We start from the raw sequence: 20,132 nt of genomic DNA, 5'->3' as shown, positions 1-20,132 counted from the left end.
TTAAAAAAGAATGTAAAACTGAATTCTGCAATTATTTTACTTTCATAGAATTCGATGAAAGTTGATTAGTATTTTTCAACCCATTTCTCCACTTTGTATTTCTGTTAAAGACTTTAACATAGATCTCTCTGCATATCCGTAGAGCAGGACGGTAGGCACTAATGAGGCGAATTTCAGCGATTAGGTGGCACAGTTAAAATGTGCAACTCAACGTCACTACTCAGCTCAGTGACGGCTCGCCAATGAATTCACATAGAGTTGAAATGATGGTCCGGGCTGAAAGTATGTATAGCTTAATAAATAGAGCATAATTCACTGAGCAAAATGCCGAAAATCAAAATCGGATAACAAATAACAAAGTTATTGAATTTTAAAGTTTAGCAATATTTGTGAGAACAGTCGTCATGAATATTCATTAGGTGGGCTGATGATGTCACATCTCCACTTGTTCTTTTGTATTTTATTACATGAAATTAGGTTTATTCAATTGTAATCCTCCAAGAACTAGAAAAATTGGATTGACGACTGATTTAGTGCATTAGATATTTATTGCTGCAACTTATTTCATTATAAGGGAGACATATTATTCACACAAGTAAGAAATAATGAAAAAATAAAGGATTTCATGTAATAACATAAGAAACCGGAAAGTGGAGATGTGACAACATCAGCCCACCTAATGAATATTCATGACGACAGTTTCACAAAATATTGCTAAGCTTTAAACTTCAATAACTTTAATATTTGTTATCTGACTTTGATAAAATTTTCGGCATTTGGCTCAGTGAATTCTACTCTATGTATCAAGATATAAATATATTCAGCCCGGACCATCCCTTTAAATAGTTTAGGTTTATATAACTCTATGAATTCATATCGTGGTCGTACGTCCGCGCCCAGCGCGGAATTAGCCACATACATGATTTAGATCGCAAGAGGGCGTGTTTGCCCGATCAAAAAAAAGACGTTTCCTGCTTTTACACTTTTGTTGCTTTCGCGACTTATCATTATTAAAGAAATGGCTGTATTTGCGAGAATTTTTGATGGTACGCTGATGTGCTGTGATATACGAGATGTCAACTATACAACTGAGAGTCTGGTTGCTAAAATCAGAGAAGAAGTGGTGCGTATTCTATTCTTTGTTGTTTTTTAATGCCATTTCATGTCCCACGTATTGAGTTTCATGTCAGTCGTGTCAGTATTAAAGGGGAAGTTCAACCTGACAAAAAGTTTATTGTAAAAATAGCAGAAAAAATAATAAAAAATATTGCCGAAGGTTTGAGAAAAATTCATCAAATAATTAAAAAGTTATTAGAATTTCAATTATTTGATTTGTGACGTCATATGCGAGCAGCATTCCTAGAATACATAGCGAATGGTAAAAAATCAATGAAATGTCATTTTCTCAGAAAATTGAAAATGGTTTTCACTGTACCTTTTGTATGTCAATTGACAAATCACTTCACACTCGATCATGAATAGAAAACAAAATTAAGTCATCAGGAACCATACAAAATTTCAAATTCATGCATTTTATATTACATAACACATGGGGCAGCTGCTCGTTTATGACGTCACAAATCCATAACTTTGAACTCTAATAACTTTCTTACTCTTCAACGGATTTTCCTCAAACCTTCACCAATATTTTTTACTATTTTTTCTGCTATTTTTACAACAAAGTTTTCTTCAGGGTGAACTTCCCCTTTAACTATTCATTTAAGGGGAATGAAACCTTTGGAAAAATGGGCTTGTGTAGAAACAGAAAAATCAAAGAATAACAACAATGAAAGTTTGAGAAAAATCGGACAAATAATGAGAAAGTTATGAGCATTTGAATATTGCAATCACTAATGCTATGGAGATCCTCCAATCGGCAATGCGACAAGGATGTGTGATGTCACTGATGAACAACTTTCCATTTGGTGGACTATAAAATACCCTCAAAATGTCTCTTTTTGTTTTTTCTTGTGATGATACAAACTCTTTATCCATGATGTATTCTGTAAAAATATGTATTACATGCCCTCATGTAGAAAGAACACATGATCTATGGATAGATGTGATAAGAGGCAATTCAAGTGAAATATACACTAAAGTAATGGGGAGAGTTGTTCACAAGTGACATCACACATCTTTGTCGCATTGCCAATTTGCTATCTCCATAGCATTAGTGATCGCAATATTCAAATGCTCATAACTTTCTCATTATTTGTCCGATTTTTCTCAAACTTTTGTTGATCTGTTTCTTTGATTTTTCTGTTTTCACACAAGCTATCTTGTTCCAATGGTTTCATTCTCCTTTAACGTTAAATAATATTAAATTAAGCAAGGCTTGTCTTAAGTAACTGGAAGGACATTAATTAAAGAGATGGCAAGCTGAGTTGGAATGAAAGGAATTTCTTCGTCCCATAATAAGTACAGGTAATTCCCTCTCGGTGGGGAGAGAGCATGATCGTATAACTTTTGGTAAAGAAAGAGAAAGTTTCTGTAAATGAGAATGGACCATGCTGAGCATTCCTCAGCTGACCACAAGCATCCCCTCTTTATCCGAGGCCATATCAGGGCTAAACAAACATTGGACACTGTTTGCACAATAAATTGGGAATTTAGTAGGTATTAGTCGGTATACCGGTATTGAAGCAATTAGTAATACCGGTATTGAAAATATCAATACCGAAAAAGCTTAGTGAAAACCAGCAATATTTTACCAAATAAATATTTGTTTCTGTATCTTTAATAGTAGAGAACAGTCCCTGCCCTTCTATATGGGAAATGAAAGAATCTTTACTTAAACTTAAAGAATAAACAAGGAGAAAGAAAGGTTGCTGCTACTTCACAAAGTAGTGAAGTACATTAACAATGTTATAGAAAGCAAAGTGGGAACATTTTATATTAGCATGCTGGAGTGTAAGAGTCGCTCTCCTCTGGGATTCTTATCATTAAAATTATTAGAAAAATCACATTGAGTGATATGATAGTGCATAGTCGTTAATCGATAATCTGAAACAAACTTTGTATCTTCCATAGAGATACTTTGAACCAGACTTGCAGGTTTACCATAATGGCAGACTCATTCAGGAAAATGAAAGGTTACAGAAGAATGGGACATACCATGTTACCCTGCCTCTTCTGGGTGGAAAAGGAGGTAAGTTTGAATCAGTGATGAAAATATTAATAAAGCAAGGATGCTGTGCCAAAGATTCATGTATTGTTGTCACTTCTCGGCCCTGTAGCTAAAATTGTGTGTGTCAATGCTTCAGTTGTATCTTTCCCAATCATGTTTAGAATCTTCTATGTTTATGGTACATTCTTTGCTTAGATTTAAATCAGTCCAAGGTCATCAAAGACGATGGCTGTGGATGCCTTGTTGATTGGCCTCCATGCCTCTCTCATTGGCCCTCAAGAATTGCTTTGTCCTTTATTTTTTTTTCAAATTGAGGTGTAATATAGAAATGTGCCCAATGGAAAAGTGGCCTTACCTTAAAGAATCAGAATTATGGCTTGTCATTGCATGTTATTTTTAATCAATCTATATCAATTGTGATATTGATTGTATTTTTTTTTTATTAACATGGAATTTGTCAGGTAAAACAATTGTACTTTTGAGACATTATTAACGCCCTTTGGCTTTAATTCATTAATCAGGGGAGTGTTTCTTGACAGGTGCCATAGCAACTGGTGTTTCTCAGCCAATCAACATTCTCAAATTTAGTCAGCACTGTTGATGAAAGTCATATAAAACATCTCTCGGGTCTAAGCACCAAGTTACACTGTGTGAATGATTGCACTCTTTCTTTATCAACCAATATAAAAATGTGGATTGTCCAATCAATGTCATTCCTTGGACAGGATTTGGTGCTATGTTACGGATGATTGGTGCTCAAATTGAGAAGACTACAAACCGAGAAGCATGCAGGGACCTAAGTGGAAGGAGGATGAGAGATGTAAACAATGAAAAAAAGTAAGAAATATCGTATCATTTTTTTTTATGCCCATGCGTAGTATTAGTGGGTGCTGGAGGAATTAAGCTTGTTGGTTAAAGGTTACAGTGGCCCTTTTTATCCAGCATGGCAAAGTTTATCAAATAAAGCACAATTTTATTTCATATCATTTAAATCATAACGATTTTATGGCATACACGCTTATATTATCTAGTGTTATCGTTAAGAAAATTCTTTATCTATATATCTTTAAAAATATCTTACTGATATCAGTAACTAACTACGAACGAACATAATCAATACGCATTATTTTTTTACTAGGGGGATTAGCCAAAGCCAAAATTTTGCTGCCCATGATCAAGCATCCATTTCCATTTATTTCCTTTTTCTATTTTTGATCACACCTTAGAAATTTTTTTATCTCATCTTAGAAATTGTTAAACAGAATAAAATTTGTCATGCTTAATAGAGCTATATGGAGTTCCCCGGTCATTCATTTCAAACAGACAGATGAACAGTCAGCAGCCCATATTTTGATACGATTCCATACTATTAATTGTTTTTGTTTTGAAAAGACTGCAGGCATGGATTGGGAGAAAGGAACAACAGAATTTGTTAGATTCAGTACAAATACCAAATTGCTAGTTCCCTCAGTCTTTCACAAGCAGGCAAGTGTAGTGCCAATATTCAATTATTTCAAATTTCAAACTATTCTTCTTTGTAAAGACTGCAATCATGGATTGAGAAAAAGAAACAGCAGGAGGAAGAACGTGAAAAGCGGAGAAGAGAGAAGCTGGAGAGGATGCGCTCTACCCCTAAGCACTACTTTGTTGATCCAACATATGACAAACAGAGGGAGGCTGTTACAGAGAGTCTAGATGAAGCTGTGTCTACAGGTGCACATATTATGAATAAATCTTGTGTTACAGTCACACTAAACTGACTCCAAACTGACTGCTTATATACCATTAGAAATAATGTGAATTCTTTGATTGGTCTGTAGTCATTTTTTTTGGTGTGCCTTCAGCATTATGGACCAAACAGATACTGATATTAGAAGTAAACATGAGAGCAGTCTTATAAGCTACCAAAATCCTGATTGGCCAAGAGAAAATTAGTCTGTAAAACTCACTGCAAAATTCTTCATGATATTTTCCAATGTTCCTAAGTAAAAGCTTACTATAGATGATAGATCATTCAAGTATTTGGCAGGCAGATCATATATTCTTCATTTTGTAAGAGGTGCAAAATCTAAATTTCTGTGATTTTTTTCACCACTGTAAATTGACTGGCCTACCCTTCATACTTTAACATTTGCAATCAAATTTTATAAGAATTGTATTTTGAAGGGGGAAAAGGTGTACTAATTGGAAGTAAAGTATATAGCCTATGATAATATAACAATGATGTGCACTATAAATAAATATTTTCAAAAAATGTGGCAGATATGTGAGATTTTGATTGAAAATCTGAAAAATACAATGTGTTGTGTGATAGTTGCATTAATGAATCTTACTTCTCAATGTGAATTATCGCAATACACTTGAAATTTACATAGACTGAAGTCACATTAAGTTGGCAAAGTAAATGAAACTTCATGAAGATCTATATTCCTTGGATGCAGGTATTGATGTGGCAGGTTCTAGTAAAGACGAGGCATCTACCTCTGGAAGTGTCAAGAGAAAAGCAGAAACAGATAGTGATGATGATGATGACGAGGCTGAACTGAAAAAACACTGCATGTGGTAAGGAGCAAATATCCCATGACAAAAAAAAAACTCGAGCAAAGGAAAAGTTCCCTAAGTCAAATCTGTTGGGAGGTTTAAAAAGGCTTGACTTTGTAATACAAATCCAACTGACGGGACTCGCATGACCAATAGGTGGTTCAATATAGTGTTCAATGTTGTGACTCGTGCATCATACAAGACAATGAGTTATTGAAATAAATTTTCTTCTGATTTAATTTGTTAGTAATCAATGGTGTTGTAGCCTGCATTCTGATTGAAAAGTATATAAATTATCTGGACAAAATGAACAGCCTTTGTATAAATATTTTTGTAAAATAAGGCCACATTCATAGCATGACAACTACATTATATCATATCTATGTACATAAAATGCATTATTGACTAACTTAGTCTATCGTGAACCTCTCGCTTCAGTTTCTCTGTTCATAACATGAAAGAAAAAAGGATATCAAAATGTGTTTTAAGAACCTTTTTGTCAAACATACATATATTTTTGTGTACAGAATAAGTAGGAAGGGATTGTGATTTTTTCTCAAAATTGTGTGAATATTGAATACAGGCTTGGTATTGTAGAAGACGAGGAAGAAGATGATGAAGAAGAATTAAAAACTAGAAACCAAGATGAGGAAATCTCAGAAGACACATCGGCTCCATCAACATCACCACCTTCTATATCGCCTGTTGACATGGCATCAGAGGCGGAGATACAGGCAGCGGAGGATAGTCCTGACTCATCTACTGAACCAACTTCAAGTTCAAAGACCCTTCTGAGTAGTCTTCCTCCACCAAGAAGTGGGACTTCTTCATCAACAACAGTATGTGTATACCTTACTTGATACCCAGTCACACCAATGGGAGTGACTCCAAACCGACTATTGCTATTGGTCATTCTAGAGTCAGTTTCACTGGTGTGACTTTGGCTTTGCATTGAAATAGCAAAATGGCTGTGTGATCTTTTGAATTGACTTTAGGAAAATGACAGTTGTACTCGGGATGTAAGTTTATAAGTATGGTAGGATGTGCTTCAATTATTGCTTTATATCACTTTTCATATTTTTTGTGCTTTATGCAAAAGAATGCACTGTATTTTTATGTCCTTTTACTGGGTGTGAATGAGTATTCAGCATGAATTGAAGACAAAAATAATGCATAGAATATAACATTTTAATAAATAGGACGTGTTTTAAGGTAATCAAATTTCATCCTCAGCCTGAAAATTATAAACAGAATCATTGGTATTTCTACACTTTAGATACAAAGTAAATAATTCCAAAGGTATGTGCTACAGTGTGAATTTAATTATTAAAAGGAGTGGAAAGAATGGGATTTCATTCACTTCCAGTTCTTCAGAACCTACTGACTTGAAAAAAATATTAGTAAAACACTTTTTGTGCAATCTTCCTTGCAGGAAGAAGGACCAATCAACCTTGATGACTATCCCTCTTCAGCGGACCTAGAAGACCTCGGCCTAGATCGCCTGAAGAGCGCTCTGATGGAAAGAGGAATGAAATGCGGCGGTACACTACAAGAAAGGGCGCAGAGACTGTACTCCGTAAGGGGTCTGGAGCCATCCGAAATAGACCCATCACTGCTTGCAAAGGCAGGCAAAGGAAAGAAGGGGAAAAAGAAATGAGCAGAGGATGATTGCTCGTAAGATATTAAAAGAGAAGACAAGCGGTCAGACATGCTCAGGAAATGGAAGAACTGTACAAGTGAAAATGATAATATATCACATTCAAGATACACCATATGTATCTCCTTTCTGCCTATTCAGAAGCGCAGTGATATAACATGGAAAGGGGATCATTTGAAATGTAACGAGAACTAATGTTCGATGGCACCTGTTTAATAGTATTTTCTAATTAAATTTTGAATTGTTTTGATATTTTATTCCCGGAACAAGAATATTTAATTTAACAATTCAAGTTCAGGTATTTCTCTTCTCCCAAATAGACAAGTTTGTACAATTTTGAAACCAGATCCAAAAAAAACATGATCCATTTTTGTATATTCAATTTGGCTGTTTATTGAATAAATATTGATATTTTATGTGATTGAGAATCAAAGGGAATACTGATGTTCCCTCTAAAAGAGCACATCTTGGATATCAGCAAGACCAAGGAGCATCCTCTTTATCAACTTTCTGTTCAGATCTACAAGCATTTTTTAAATTCATATTCATGTAAATAATAAATATATTTTGCTATTTCATACTTACTCATTGGCCCGAATTCACAAAGCTGGTTTTGAAAACCCGTAAATGCTAGTGTTGAATCTCTAAACCTTCTTCACACCGGTCTCAACACTCGAGACACCTCAGCAACATCTCTCACACAGAAAGAGGTGAAAACCTAACCTTCCCCAACTGAGGTTAAAATGTGATCTGCTTAGGGTATCTTGTTCAAAATGCTCACTCCAACACACCTCAATTTCTAACCAATAATCTCACTGCATGTCCCTATCGCCAAGCAACAGAAAACAATTTAATTGCATTCCTTTTTGGGGGGGCATAAATTACTTGGAACTATTACCTAACAATGCAGCGACCTCATTTTGTGTCAGCTCTGTGCAGTGTAGCAGAAAGAAGAAGGATTAAGCTAAAAAGAATAGTGTGCAAGCTCCTAACAATGCAGCAGCCCTTTTTTTGCATGCAAGCTCCTTACACGATAGCACCTGAGGAATGTAAGCAGCTGGTTGAACATTATATGCAACAAAGGAGCAAGACTAGGACAAAATAAATGTCTTCACTAGTCCTGAAAAAAAATCATGTCCAAGGTGACAGGCCGCATGTATAAAAAATGTCCAATGCTGATGTGCGCATTTGTCACAGTGCACCAAATTGACGCCTGTTACCATGGTTAGATATGCTATTTTATTCATGAGTCTACCATTTGAAGAGTGGACCCATGAATAAAATAGCGTATCTAACCATGGTAACAAGCATCAATTAGGCGCACTGTGACAAAAGCGCTCATTAGAGTTGGACATGTTCCATACATGCGCCCGATACATACTAAATTATGCATAATTTATACAGGAAATTTGCATAAACCATGGATTCAACCGTGGGTTTTCAAAACCACCTTTGTGAATTTGGGCCTCTAAGTCTGCTATTAGAAAATTGATTAATGTAAGCTTCCATTGAAATTGTTCTGGCACCATGCATTATGTATATCTGTATCTGTTTGTGAAGAATTATTTGCAAGTGTAATGATGGTAAATGTCAGTTGGAAATCCTAAATCAAATATATATTTAAATTATGGTTAGCCGAGGTAAAATTACCCTCTGAACACACTGGCAGTTGGACAGTTTGGTCAGCATATGATGACATACGTATGACAACCCATTTCTGTATTTAATTCTGTTTATAGGTATCCAACATTCCATTCTTGATATCTTAAAGTTCCTATAGTTCACACAAAGTATCAATATCATGAAATCATATTGTGTTAATATAAGGAAGTTCTTGATATCAACATGTAGGATTAAATGAGGAAATGGCTTGCCATGCATGATGGCATAGGCTAACTAAAACATCTGGGTGGGTGTTTCATAAAGCTGTTCATAAGTCAGAGAAACTTTCAGAATGACTGGTGAACCTATCTTACACGCTTAATAAACACCAATGAACATTTTAATGGTAAATATCTTTATCACAAGAAAAGATCACTAGTTGTTCTTAATGTCACTCTAAACATACAGCTTTACGAAACAGCCCCCAGATGTGACACAAACCAATGAACACTGAATCTTTTTTTAAAGATTTTTTTTTAAAGATTTTTTTTATAATACACTTTGCAAAAGAATTTTTATGACAGTAATACCCCTTTCAGTAATTCGCTAGCCCGAGCCAGGCCCGGGCTAAGTCGTAAAATTTTGAGTTTATGAATGGCGCGGGCTATTTTGGCCCGCGCCAGGCCCGGGCTATTTTGGTGCTGCTTTTATCAGCACCAGGCCCGCGCCAGGCGCCGACCAAAGAGTTTATGAACGATAGCAGCACCAGGCCCCGGCCAAAATTCCTCGCACGGTCAAAGGTCACACAATTCTGGCTGTGCCTCCGCATCAAATTTACCGCGCGAATATTCAGCGAAGACGGAGCACTTACGCTCTCTATATGGCGTGTTCAGTTACCATGACAGTTTGCCCTTACATGCCCGAGTTTTTGAATGGGTGATCGTAAAAGTGGCGCGGCTCTGCTATAGTTACTGAAAGCAATGTTTTTCGCTTGGTGCGGACTATTTTAGCACGGGCCTGGTGCGGACCAAAAAATCATGAGTTACTGAAAGCGGTATAATATAACAATTGAAAAATGGAAAACCCAGTTTTACTTCTAGTCAATGATTGCATAAAAAATCCACTAAATCAACAAAACATGATTGAGAAACCAGCTATTTTGTTACTTTTTTGTAAATATCTGTTTGATAGCTTTATGACATGCCTACCTGGGGGAATCATCTCATATGGGTTGATGAATAATAAGGATTCATTTCTTTCTATGTATTTTTAGAACAATTGCATTTAAATGTGTATTTGTGTTTGGAACTCTTGTACTTTCAATTTATGTTCATGTGTTTTCCAAGCAAAAAAATTATTTTCATTTTGGGGGGGCTATTTTTCACACCCTGCGGCTTAAGTTTGCAAGATTGGATAAGACCTAACATTCATTGCAGTGAATTAACATTATCCAGGGGTCTTTTCAGCTAATCTGGTGCAAATTGCCTCAATCTCCCCATGTAATTTTTCACTTGATGTGTTCTACTGCATATAGTATAAAGTTTCTTGGAGTAGTGTGTGCGCAGCGCTTTGTCAACGAAAGGAAAAGGCGTATATCATTATCAAATGACCTTTGGATTGGATCGTCTACTGTATGGGTCACATTTTAAAACATTACTTTCGATTCAAATACTGGATTTCTTTAGAGCATAACACAAAAGGGGTTCATGTGAGAATTTATTGTTGTTCATCTGTTTAATCATAGTTTCAATAATGAAGATGTGAGAAAATAAACATTGAAAACACACATACGTGTCTTTTTGTGTTTTGTCAAAACATTTTATTATATTTTCAGTTTTCTTTTCAACTTATAAAAGATAATATATATTATGCCAGTATCAGTGTCTCTTTTGGACATGAACATAATGTATTTCAATACCATATTTCAAATGAATAATATATGTCAATAGTCAATACCATATTTCAAATAAATATATTTCTCTTCGGCTGTATATATTTTTTTACAATAATTCACTTGACATTGCAGGTTTATTTTGAACAAAAATTATGTCGCTTTTATGTACACAATAGCACAATTCTTAGCCACAAATTAATAGAATATAATTGTTAAATAAGGAAGATTATTAAGAAAACAAAGAGGGGGGGGGGGCTGAACATGGCATAAGGCATATATCAGGAAAATTAGCTGAACTAAGAACATCACATTATCTGATAAAAATACAAAACAGGTTTTCAACTCTTAGCAGAAATAACCTTGCAATACTTCCAACTGTTTACCTGTCTGCTAGTGCTATTTCAATTTTCTTATGGCGTAAAATGTACTAATTATCATGACTAGTTATTGAACCAATTGGGTAGATGAAAAGGAAGATCACATCTGACGTTTCCACATGTATGTTAAAATAACAAAGATGATCATTTCACTCAATGAAATCTGTATAATGATTAATGGCTTCTCAACAAGAAATATCTTGAAAATATGAAGTACCCCTTAGAATTAACCCCATCATTATGCAAAAGTCAAAGACAAGTGCAGTGTGGTCTGAGCGCTGTCTGATGCATTTCCTTGAGAAGCCTGGTCAATATTACAAAATACATGTACAAAAAATATTACCCTGTAATTTAGTATAAGGGTCTGTGGGAAGGACCTGGAAGAGCAATGAAATGATGTTGCTCTCTCCAGTTTGAGATCCATAATTAAGTGCAAAATGTGTCTATTCACATTTGAAATGTCTTGCGTAGGTAATAAATACTCCAAATCAATTTCAGAAACAAATTCATATAATAAGAAGTTTTTGTATTGGAAAAAAACAGTAATTTGTACAAGAAGTACAAAACATTAAATCTATAATATCTCTAATTTACATAAATATTTGAAGAGAATAATTACTGTGTAGTTCATAACAAAAATGAAAATGACCAATTCACAATTTATAATCTTTGGAAAAAGTATTCAAGGAATTTACCCGTATATATATTCAATGGAATTGAAATTCAGAAAAATTCAGAAATAAATAAATTAACATAAATACACATCTCATCAATGCTAGTAACAAACACTCTTTTCACACATATAAATATCTGGTATCAATTTTAGATTACAGTCTATTTGAAAAATATCAACAAAAAAACTATGTACTCTGATATACCTATAAATGCATAGAACTTGGTTCAGTTGTAAAAAATCATGTGATCACCAAAATACATCCACATATTTCCCACAAGTGAAGAACAATCGTACTTGTTCCTATTGATTTACATTTTCATGGCAGCACCTTCAATTGTTGTATAGGTGGTATTCAAGATAACTGGAGAGGCTTGATGAAATCTGAGTTGCAATAGTCCTAAATGCTTATTACTGTCTTCAAAATGAAGCCCTGAAATTGACCCAAATTTAACTGGGCTATTTCAAATTCAGACCAGGATATACCTCATATCTCAGCCGCTGAAAATTTGAAATTTGCACACAAGAAGAGCCCGATGTGAACTATAAGACTAAAGAGTAAAATTTTCAAAAATTAATTGTTTATATTTTTTCATCAATTAAAAGATAAAGAGGTTAAGTCTCTTATATTAATCTGTTTTGTTTAATATAACAGACAAATTAATTTCATATAGGCTTCAATTATTTTTATATTGATTCATGAACCGTAAGAACTGAAATTGATGGAGTTTATAACACAGAGCATATGGAGGAGCATCTCGCATGTGACACTAAACCTTCACTGAAATGCTCTCGTTTTGATGCTTAATTTACACCAAATATCAGGGGAACTTTCACTATAAAAATAGATTAATAATAGATAATTAGACTATCCAAGTGCTTCAAAAAATAGTGAAGTCATTGTATAAACAAGAGCCTCTTAGCAGCTTTAAATTGAAGTATAATGTATCGCAATGATAATACAGTACAAAATGTTACAGTAGCCTTCCGAACATTCTGGGCGATCTCTTCCTTGAATGGAAAAAGGGTTAGGATAAACTGATACTCATACTTGTATACTCTACTTCCTGGTAGTATATCAAAATCAATAGAGAATTTCCATTAAAAATATAAAACAAAAAACAAAATCCTTCATTCACCAAAGGCTGAGTTATAGAAATCATTAATATTATACTGATAAAAATTACCGTTGATTACTGTTTTCAGCAATATTACTGAGAAAGTGATAACTCAAATGATGTTCAGAAGGTACATCAAATCTGAACTCAATCATTCCATTTTTTACTTGATGCCAAAGAAAAAGTATTTAACTGTGACTACCGATGGCAGATTTCAGATGCAGAAATGTTCTGTCAGGAATGGTCTCCAGTATATCTAGAAAGATGTCAAAATGTGATTCCTCAGTCAGTGATGTGATAAAAAGTAAGGATATATTTCATTTCCACATTGGGGATATTACAAAAGCTTGCATTTCATCCAAAGTTGTGCAGAAATCTTTTTTGACATGAACAGACTGAAATCTGAATTCAGATTTTTTCAACATATTATTATCATGAAGGATTCAATATAGATGATGATACTCAGACTTTTTTTATCAAGCCATTGTGGCATCCCTACATGAAACAGTTATTATCCTATCCATTTCTTTCTCTTCAGACAATGAGTGCATGAACATCCTTTCCCAGGGGTGGCATCATGGTATTTTGATGTGGGAGGGAGGGGGGGGGCACTCCAGCCTAAAGGTGACATGATGGGAGTATTGTATAGTTAACCAACCAAGAACTCTTTCATGCTTTTCTTTATTTTCTCCCTTTTCTCCTGTTTCTTTTTCCTCTTTTTTTTTCTCAGCATGTAATGCATGGTGGGTATGTGCTGTGGAGGGACCCCCATTATACATTCAAATTTCCTATCCAAGGCATAGCATTTTATCTTGAGAAAAAGACAAAAAGATAGCCGCTCCAAAGCATAGCATTTTCTTCTATTCGAGAACAAAAGAAAGAAATCTGCTTGAAAAGCTTCACATAATTTCGTTACGCCGTTCCGGCCACATTGATCCACTACAATGAGCCGCAGTAAGCTGACCGACCATCGTCTCTGCGTGACTGCACCCGGGGCCCATGCCGCCAAGCTAGCTGCATGCACGTATGCTCGTTCCATAGCGGTGTATAGGCACTCACAGGTTGGTGACCCGTTCCAAGGCCCCGCCATTTTCACAAACATTTGTAGTTCCGAAGCCGTTCCGAAGACCCTCCTTTTCAAAAAATAAGCCCGCTCCAAAGCTCTCGTTTTTTGTCTCGCCCACGGCACATCCCCCCCCCCGCCAGGTTTCATGACACTTCTCTATTTAATCAATTCATTTATTGTTTTTTAGTATTTTTCTATTTTAATTTCACAACAGAATTTATTTTTTGACATTTTTTAGTCACAGGATTATAAAAAATCTACCGTAAAAGAAGAATATTCTTGCCTTGAGGGTGTTGCCTGATGTGCCTGATGTCAATCTTGCTCTGCAGTGTTGGTATCTGTGCAATGGATGAATGGATATTGTATCCTTGAAATGGCAATGTAGTAATGATACACTCTGGAGTGGGTTCTGATGATTCAAGGTGTTGGTAGTTGAGACGCTTTCTATTACCAAGGCCTGCATCTCCAGCATGCTTCTGCAACATGGATGAAGAATAAGGTTGATTTTAATCATTCATATAAATGGAAATATAAATATATCAAACATTATCATTACCAATGGTCTAAGTTAATTTGGACTTCAAAATACCGTCCAAGGGATCATTCTAAAAATGTAAGTAAAATAACTGTTCTAAAAATGTAAGTAAAATAATTGTTATCTTAGAGTTTGCAACAGCATTTTCCTGTCAAAGCAAAGCTATTAATAAAGGTATTTATCTACTCACAAATCTACAACACAATCTTATAGAAAATTTGTGCAAAATCTTAAATTCCAACAAGACACCTGGGGGGTGTTTCACAAAGATTTATGTATGACTTTACATCGCAATTAAATGCCGACGTGTACCTGAAATGCAATGCAGAAGCTAATTGATCAATACGCAGTAGTGCGCATTCTCTTTGCATGATGTGACAAATGTGGTTATGCCTTTTATACCGCAAGGAACTAGGCATTTCCGTAAGACTCTAAGTCATAAAATCTTAAATCTTTGTGAAACACCCCCCAAGGATGGTTTTTCATAAAGCTGTATATAAAGTTACGCATGACTTTACTCACGACTGGAACACGATCTAGGGTGCTAAGTCAGCTATATAGGTATATGAGCACAAAAAGGAGTCACCAATCGTGCATAAACCTCTCTGTAACTTACTAACAGCTTTATGAACGGCCATCTGGTGCTCTGCTTAATAGAACACCATTACAGATTTCAAGATCACTACTACAGCAATGTAAGAGAATATTCTCTCAGCAACACCATACCAAGATCCTTGATTTCTTTGGGAGCTGCTTAGAAGGTGTCCCAGCTTCAGGACTGTGACGTTTCAGTTGGGCAGAAGGGGTCATTTCATTCACTCTCCTCTTCTCATCTTTCACTGGTGTCTCTGCCCCCAAATCCAAGTGCTGAGATGCCTGTAGACACATCGGCTAGCAGAAAACAAAAAAAGAAATGAAACTCTTTTCATCTTACTTGCTCTTACTGCCAGAACCTACAACCATCATCATGATGACATTTTTAATATCTGTTTGATTGTCTACGCACTCAACACAAGAATGATAATAATTTATTGTTTACTGCAGTTATTGTTCATTCCAATTGTTATTGTGAATTGTAAATATTACTGTAAATAGTTATCAGTAATGTGAATTGGAATTGTTATTGTAAATTTCAATCATTACTGTACATTTAAGTTAAATCCTCATTAATGTGCAATTCGTTTTTTTTTTTTATTATGAATTCAATGGAAAGGAAAACATACTGTAAACTTGACAAGTTGTATGATTGTGTATGGAACAGCAGTTTTGTTTTGTTTTTAATCATAAAATTGTGAGCTTTTCCTTGCAATCAAGTCATCTGAGAATAGTATGATATATAGAGTTTGGACAAGAGGTGAAGTTCACTTCTAATTTCAAAATTTGAGAACTGACCTCAAAATCTAGCAACTTCTCTGTTGTTTCTCCAGGTCCTTCTGACAACTTTTGAGTTTGCTTCACCTCCTGATTCTTTTCAGGTTTCTTTGGTTTGTGTGTTATCACTAGATCATGATCCGGAGGCAGAGATACAGCAGATACATCAAACTAAAAAAGAAAGGAAAATTGGTCACAGTATATCTGAGTATATTTTTCTGTTGTTTTTATCAAATCGTCATCATCCATGATCATGATCATTATCATCATCATCATCAAAGGTGCTAAGATAAAAGGCATACAAGCAATTTGAAATTGTGGGTGATATATTAAACATGTAGAGACCCTGTACACTGTACAATATGCGAGGGTTTATACGCCTAAAGCTAAGCAATAGACTGCAGGGACTTTATGGTGTGCCAACAAAGAAGGGCTAATTTCTTGATATGAGAAGGTAGTGATGACATCATAAGACAAATTTCCGGCCTTGCTCACAAAGTTAATGGATTCTAAGATTCTTGAAAATAAAGTCCAATTTGTAAAAGAAACTATTATCATTCCATATATTTATATTGTTGACCCATTTTATAAAACAAATGATGCATAGGTTCAAGTTTGTGACTGTAAGTGGCAATGCAGCATCTTGTCAAAATGCAACAAAAAGTATACCTCCATACATCACCAGTAACACACACTCACACCTGTGAATGATTTGTGTATATTTATAGTGCATGATAAAAATATTCACTACTTAAATAATAAACATTTTTTAATAATTAATCGATACTAGTATACTACTTACAGAAAGATCCATGATATGGCACCCATGGGCCTTCCTGGAATGTCTGCTTGACTTCTGGGGTGTACTGGTTGCCCTGACAGTCTCACCAGGACCCACAATACTGGGTTCTATTGCAGATGTCTGTTAGGATGAAATGAAATAATTTTAATAATAATGATGATAACAATAATAATTGGCTTTTGTACAGCACGATATTAATCTTTAACTGCTCAAAGCACTTCCCAATTATTATTATCCAGTCACTGGATTCATAACATTTTTAGCAGCCTCTTAGGCACACATTTGTCAAATCAACAATGACAATATTTTTCCCCTACCAGTACCCAATTACCACCTGGACGAGAGTGGCAAAGTGTGGATAGACGCCTTGCAAAAGGACGTTAGGCCACGGTGGGATTCCAACACATGACCCTCTGATTACAAGGCAAGAGTCAGAATCGCTACACCACGATTCCATAATGAGAACATATGCCAATGACTTAAAACAATTTTCAAATTGCTTAGGTCATATCTTGTTTTGTTTTTTAATTCAAACATGAAATGTCTTGTCTCAGTCTATTACTTTTGGGGGTTTGGTTGATGCTAATTATTTAATTTTCATAAAATATATATAAAATGTATACCGGTAACATATATGACAATGACATTATATGCCAAAACAGATAAAATTAAAGAAAGAACAAAATGAGAGAAATTAAGGCATTTAAGGTTATGTGGGTACAAGTTCCCCCAATTTAAAGAAATAGAATTTTTTTAAAAGAAATAGCAAAAATAAATGAATATCATTCATTCTATTAAGTTTCGAGCTTCTCACAGAGATTGGCTTTGACTTAGATTTAGGGATTAGTACCGGTAGGTCAAGTCCCATGGAAGGGGAAAAAAAGATATACAATGAAACTTCGGTATAGATTGTAATTGTTTTAGACAATAGTCTACTCATGTTTCTAAAATATGGAACCATGAAGGCATGGGGATAAAATAAGTAAAGATGTGAAGCATACTGCATATATAAATTTTGATGATTTTGATTTCAGGGGAGATAGGAACCAGAATCATGTAAAGGTGTGACCATCTCATAGACATTATATCATAGATCCATGGGAAATATTTGCTTAAAATATTTTATTAGGGGTAGTCACATAAAAAAAACACAATAACAAATGGAAAGGTGCAAACGCAGAAGTAGATGTCATTGGCTCATATTCTGAAGTCTGGTTTAACTTAGACCAAGGTCTAACTCTGTGGTAAAATTATGGGAAGCCAAAACTACTGCAAATGTGTTAACATTGTTTGTTTTTTTATGCTAAATTTGCTATTTGCTCATTCTTGAATACTAAAGAAAACAATTTTTTAATCATTTCTTGAGAGCAATGAATGATAAGAGTGTAAAATAAGCAGATAAATTGAACTTGTACTGTTATAGATTTATGTCATTTGTCTCAGCCTTTAAATCAAACCATAATTCAAACTAGAGCATTGGTTGAAATTGATGAAGTAATTAAAACTGCAATTTTTTTTTGGGGGGGGTAAAATACTATGTTATTACCATGGCAACATGAGGGAGTGGTTAGAACTGCATGATTTTTGCCAAAGTATAACTTTACCATGGCAACAAAATATACGACACAAGCGAAAAAAATGTGTCTTGCACATCTTCACCCCAACACCAACATGTGTTCCAAGTTTCATGAGAATTGGTTAAAAACTGAGAAAGTAGTTCGATGCAGAAGATTTGCAATGGACCGCCGCCCAACTGTACACTGATTCCTATATACTCCCTTCAAACTTCTTTTGGGGGGGTATGAATATGGGCAATAGTAGTCAATCACCTTTTTCAGAATGCTATTAGAAGCAGAACGATGAGGGAGGGAAACATTAAAAGGAGTGCTCATGTCGGCATCTTCCAGTTCTTGATTGACTTTCAGCTGGAATGAAACTTGCTTCTTTCCATCCTGATGAGAAAATAAAATGTGACATGGTAATCAATTCAATTTAATTTTCAAGACCAAAATAGCTCCATATTTCACCCTAAACTTCCTGGGTATTCTGATTCTTGTCAATAAAAACGGACTAAAAGTGATCTTACTAGACCATAAAGTCATGTTTTTGAGCAATTTAGGTCTGAAATTGACTTATATGATGTTGCGTAATTTTGTAACCATGTACCCAGGTGTAGCAAATTTGGTATAAGAAGTTGTGCGAGACCTTAAAGTAAAAAATCAATCAGCGGCACAGTAAAAAAAATTGTGCAGACGCTTTGTTGCGAAAAAATCTTGAGGTGGGCCATTTTGAGTATAAGGGTTAAAAAGAGAAAGGAAGAGGTGATAACAAATACATCACTTAAGGACGTTCCACAGTTAAAGTGAAATCCATGTCATTTTCACCAAACTTTGCACATATATACTTTAGAACCTTAATATTCGAAATATGCAAAAATCAACATAGGTCCATGTGCTTGATTTTTTGCTATAGAGCTACAAAGTTCACCCAAACTGATGTTCTTATGAATTGAGCATTCAAAAGAATTTGGCATTTTTAGACCGCCCAAGATTACTACAATGTGTTTAAACCTCTATTACTCAGTCAAATTACATGAAAAAGTCATCATATTTCGCAAGAGAGTTAATAATTGTATCGTAAGAATGGAGAATCTATTTATAGTGCTATTTGTTTGCAATTTTAAGTTTAACAGCACTGTCAGTTCTTAAAAATGGCGTAAAAGATAACAAAATCCCAATCTAAAAAATGTGAAATTTCAGTAACAAACTACAAAAGTACAATAAATGCTGCACTTTATTCAAAATCCATGTCATTTTCACCAAAATTTGCAGAGTTGTAGAGGAAGGTATACCTAAGAGGTACAAACATTAAAAAATAGGGGTTCATGTGTTTGTTTTTATACTATCAGCATTTTTATTAGAGCAAATGTGCTTTTTAAAACACCAAAAATGCCCGGAATGCTTTGTATCTATATGAAGAAAAAATCAAAACCACTATACCATTTATTCAAACTCAGGGTAATATTCGTGATTCTTGGCAGCACTGCAGAGTAAAGTATTTTGAAATTGTAGAGAATTTATTTTTGAATGGTCCATGGAATAATTCAATTTTAAGCATCATGAAATAACTCATTGGATATGCAGTTAAAGTGCAGAAGATGAGAAAAATCAGCTCATACCCACAGCTAATTAATCACCTGTTCATCCATTGTGACGTCAGCGCGCAGAGTGTAAACTATGCGCATAAATATAACTGTGGAACGTCCTTAAAAAGAATATTAATTATAGAACAGTGCAATATGAATGACAGAGACCATGGAGGCCAATGCTCTCTTTTCATTTAAAAAAAAAACCCAAACATCTACGAATG

General features: G+C 34.8%; 2 protein-coding genes across 4 annotated transcripts in view; one reads left to right on the top strand and one right to left on the bottom strand.

Annotated features, from left to right (window-relative positions):
- The first annotated feature begins 939 nt into the window (after positions 1-939).
- On the top strand, positions 940-9,447 carry LOC121418147 (replication stress response regulator SDE2-like). Of its 2 annotated transcripts, none has more exons than XM_041611861.1 (7): positions 940-1,123; positions 3,031-3,148; positions 3,853-3,964; positions 4,671-4,840; positions 5,569-5,689; positions 6,252-6,507; positions 7,104-9,447. In XM_041611861.1, the coding sequence occupies exons 1-7, from the start codon at positions 1,019-1,021 to the stop codon at positions 7,323-7,325; spliced, it is 1,104 nt and encodes a 367-aa protein (XP_041467795.1). In that variant the 5' UTR covers positions 940-1,018; the 3' UTR covers positions 7,326-9,447. The 2 variants fall into 2 exon arrangements, with proteins under 2 accessions (XP_041467795.1, XP_041467794.1); XM_041611860.1 differs by having other exon boundaries at positions 942-1,123; positions 7,101-9,447.
- Positions 9,448-9,670: 223 nt separating this feature from the next.
- LOC121418146 overlaps positions 9,671-20,132 on the bottom strand; it is a 32,371-nt gene continuing 21,909 nt past the window's right edge. For both annotated transcript variants that reach the window (XM_041611858.1, XM_041611859.1), the window contains exons 10-15: positions 18,593-18,715; positions 16,764-16,883; positions 15,983-16,132; positions 15,317-15,481; positions 14,339-14,531; positions 9,671-13,245 (exon numbers count right to left, since the gene is read on the bottom strand). In XM_041611858.1, coding sequence (XP_041467792.1) covers positions 13,178-13,245; positions 14,339-14,531; positions 15,317-15,481; positions 15,983-16,132; positions 16,764-16,883; positions 18,593-18,715 — 819 coding nt within the window. In that variant the 3' untranslated portion in view covers positions 9,671-13,177. The remainder of the gene's footprint in view (positions 13,246-14,338; positions 14,532-15,316; positions 15,482-15,982; positions 16,133-16,763; positions 16,884-18,592; positions 18,716-20,132) is intronic.

The sequence above is a fragment of the Lytechinus variegatus genome, chromosome 7, assembly GCF_018143015.1.
Source record: "Lytechinus variegatus isolate NC3 chromosome 7, Lvar_3.0, whole genome shotgun sequence".
Lineage (NCBI taxonomy): Eukaryota > Metazoa > Echinodermata > Echinoidea > Temnopleuroida > Toxopneustidae > Lytechinus > Lytechinus variegatus.
Note: the sequence above shows the minus strand (reverse complement) of the source record. Positions and strands in the feature narration are given on the sequence as shown.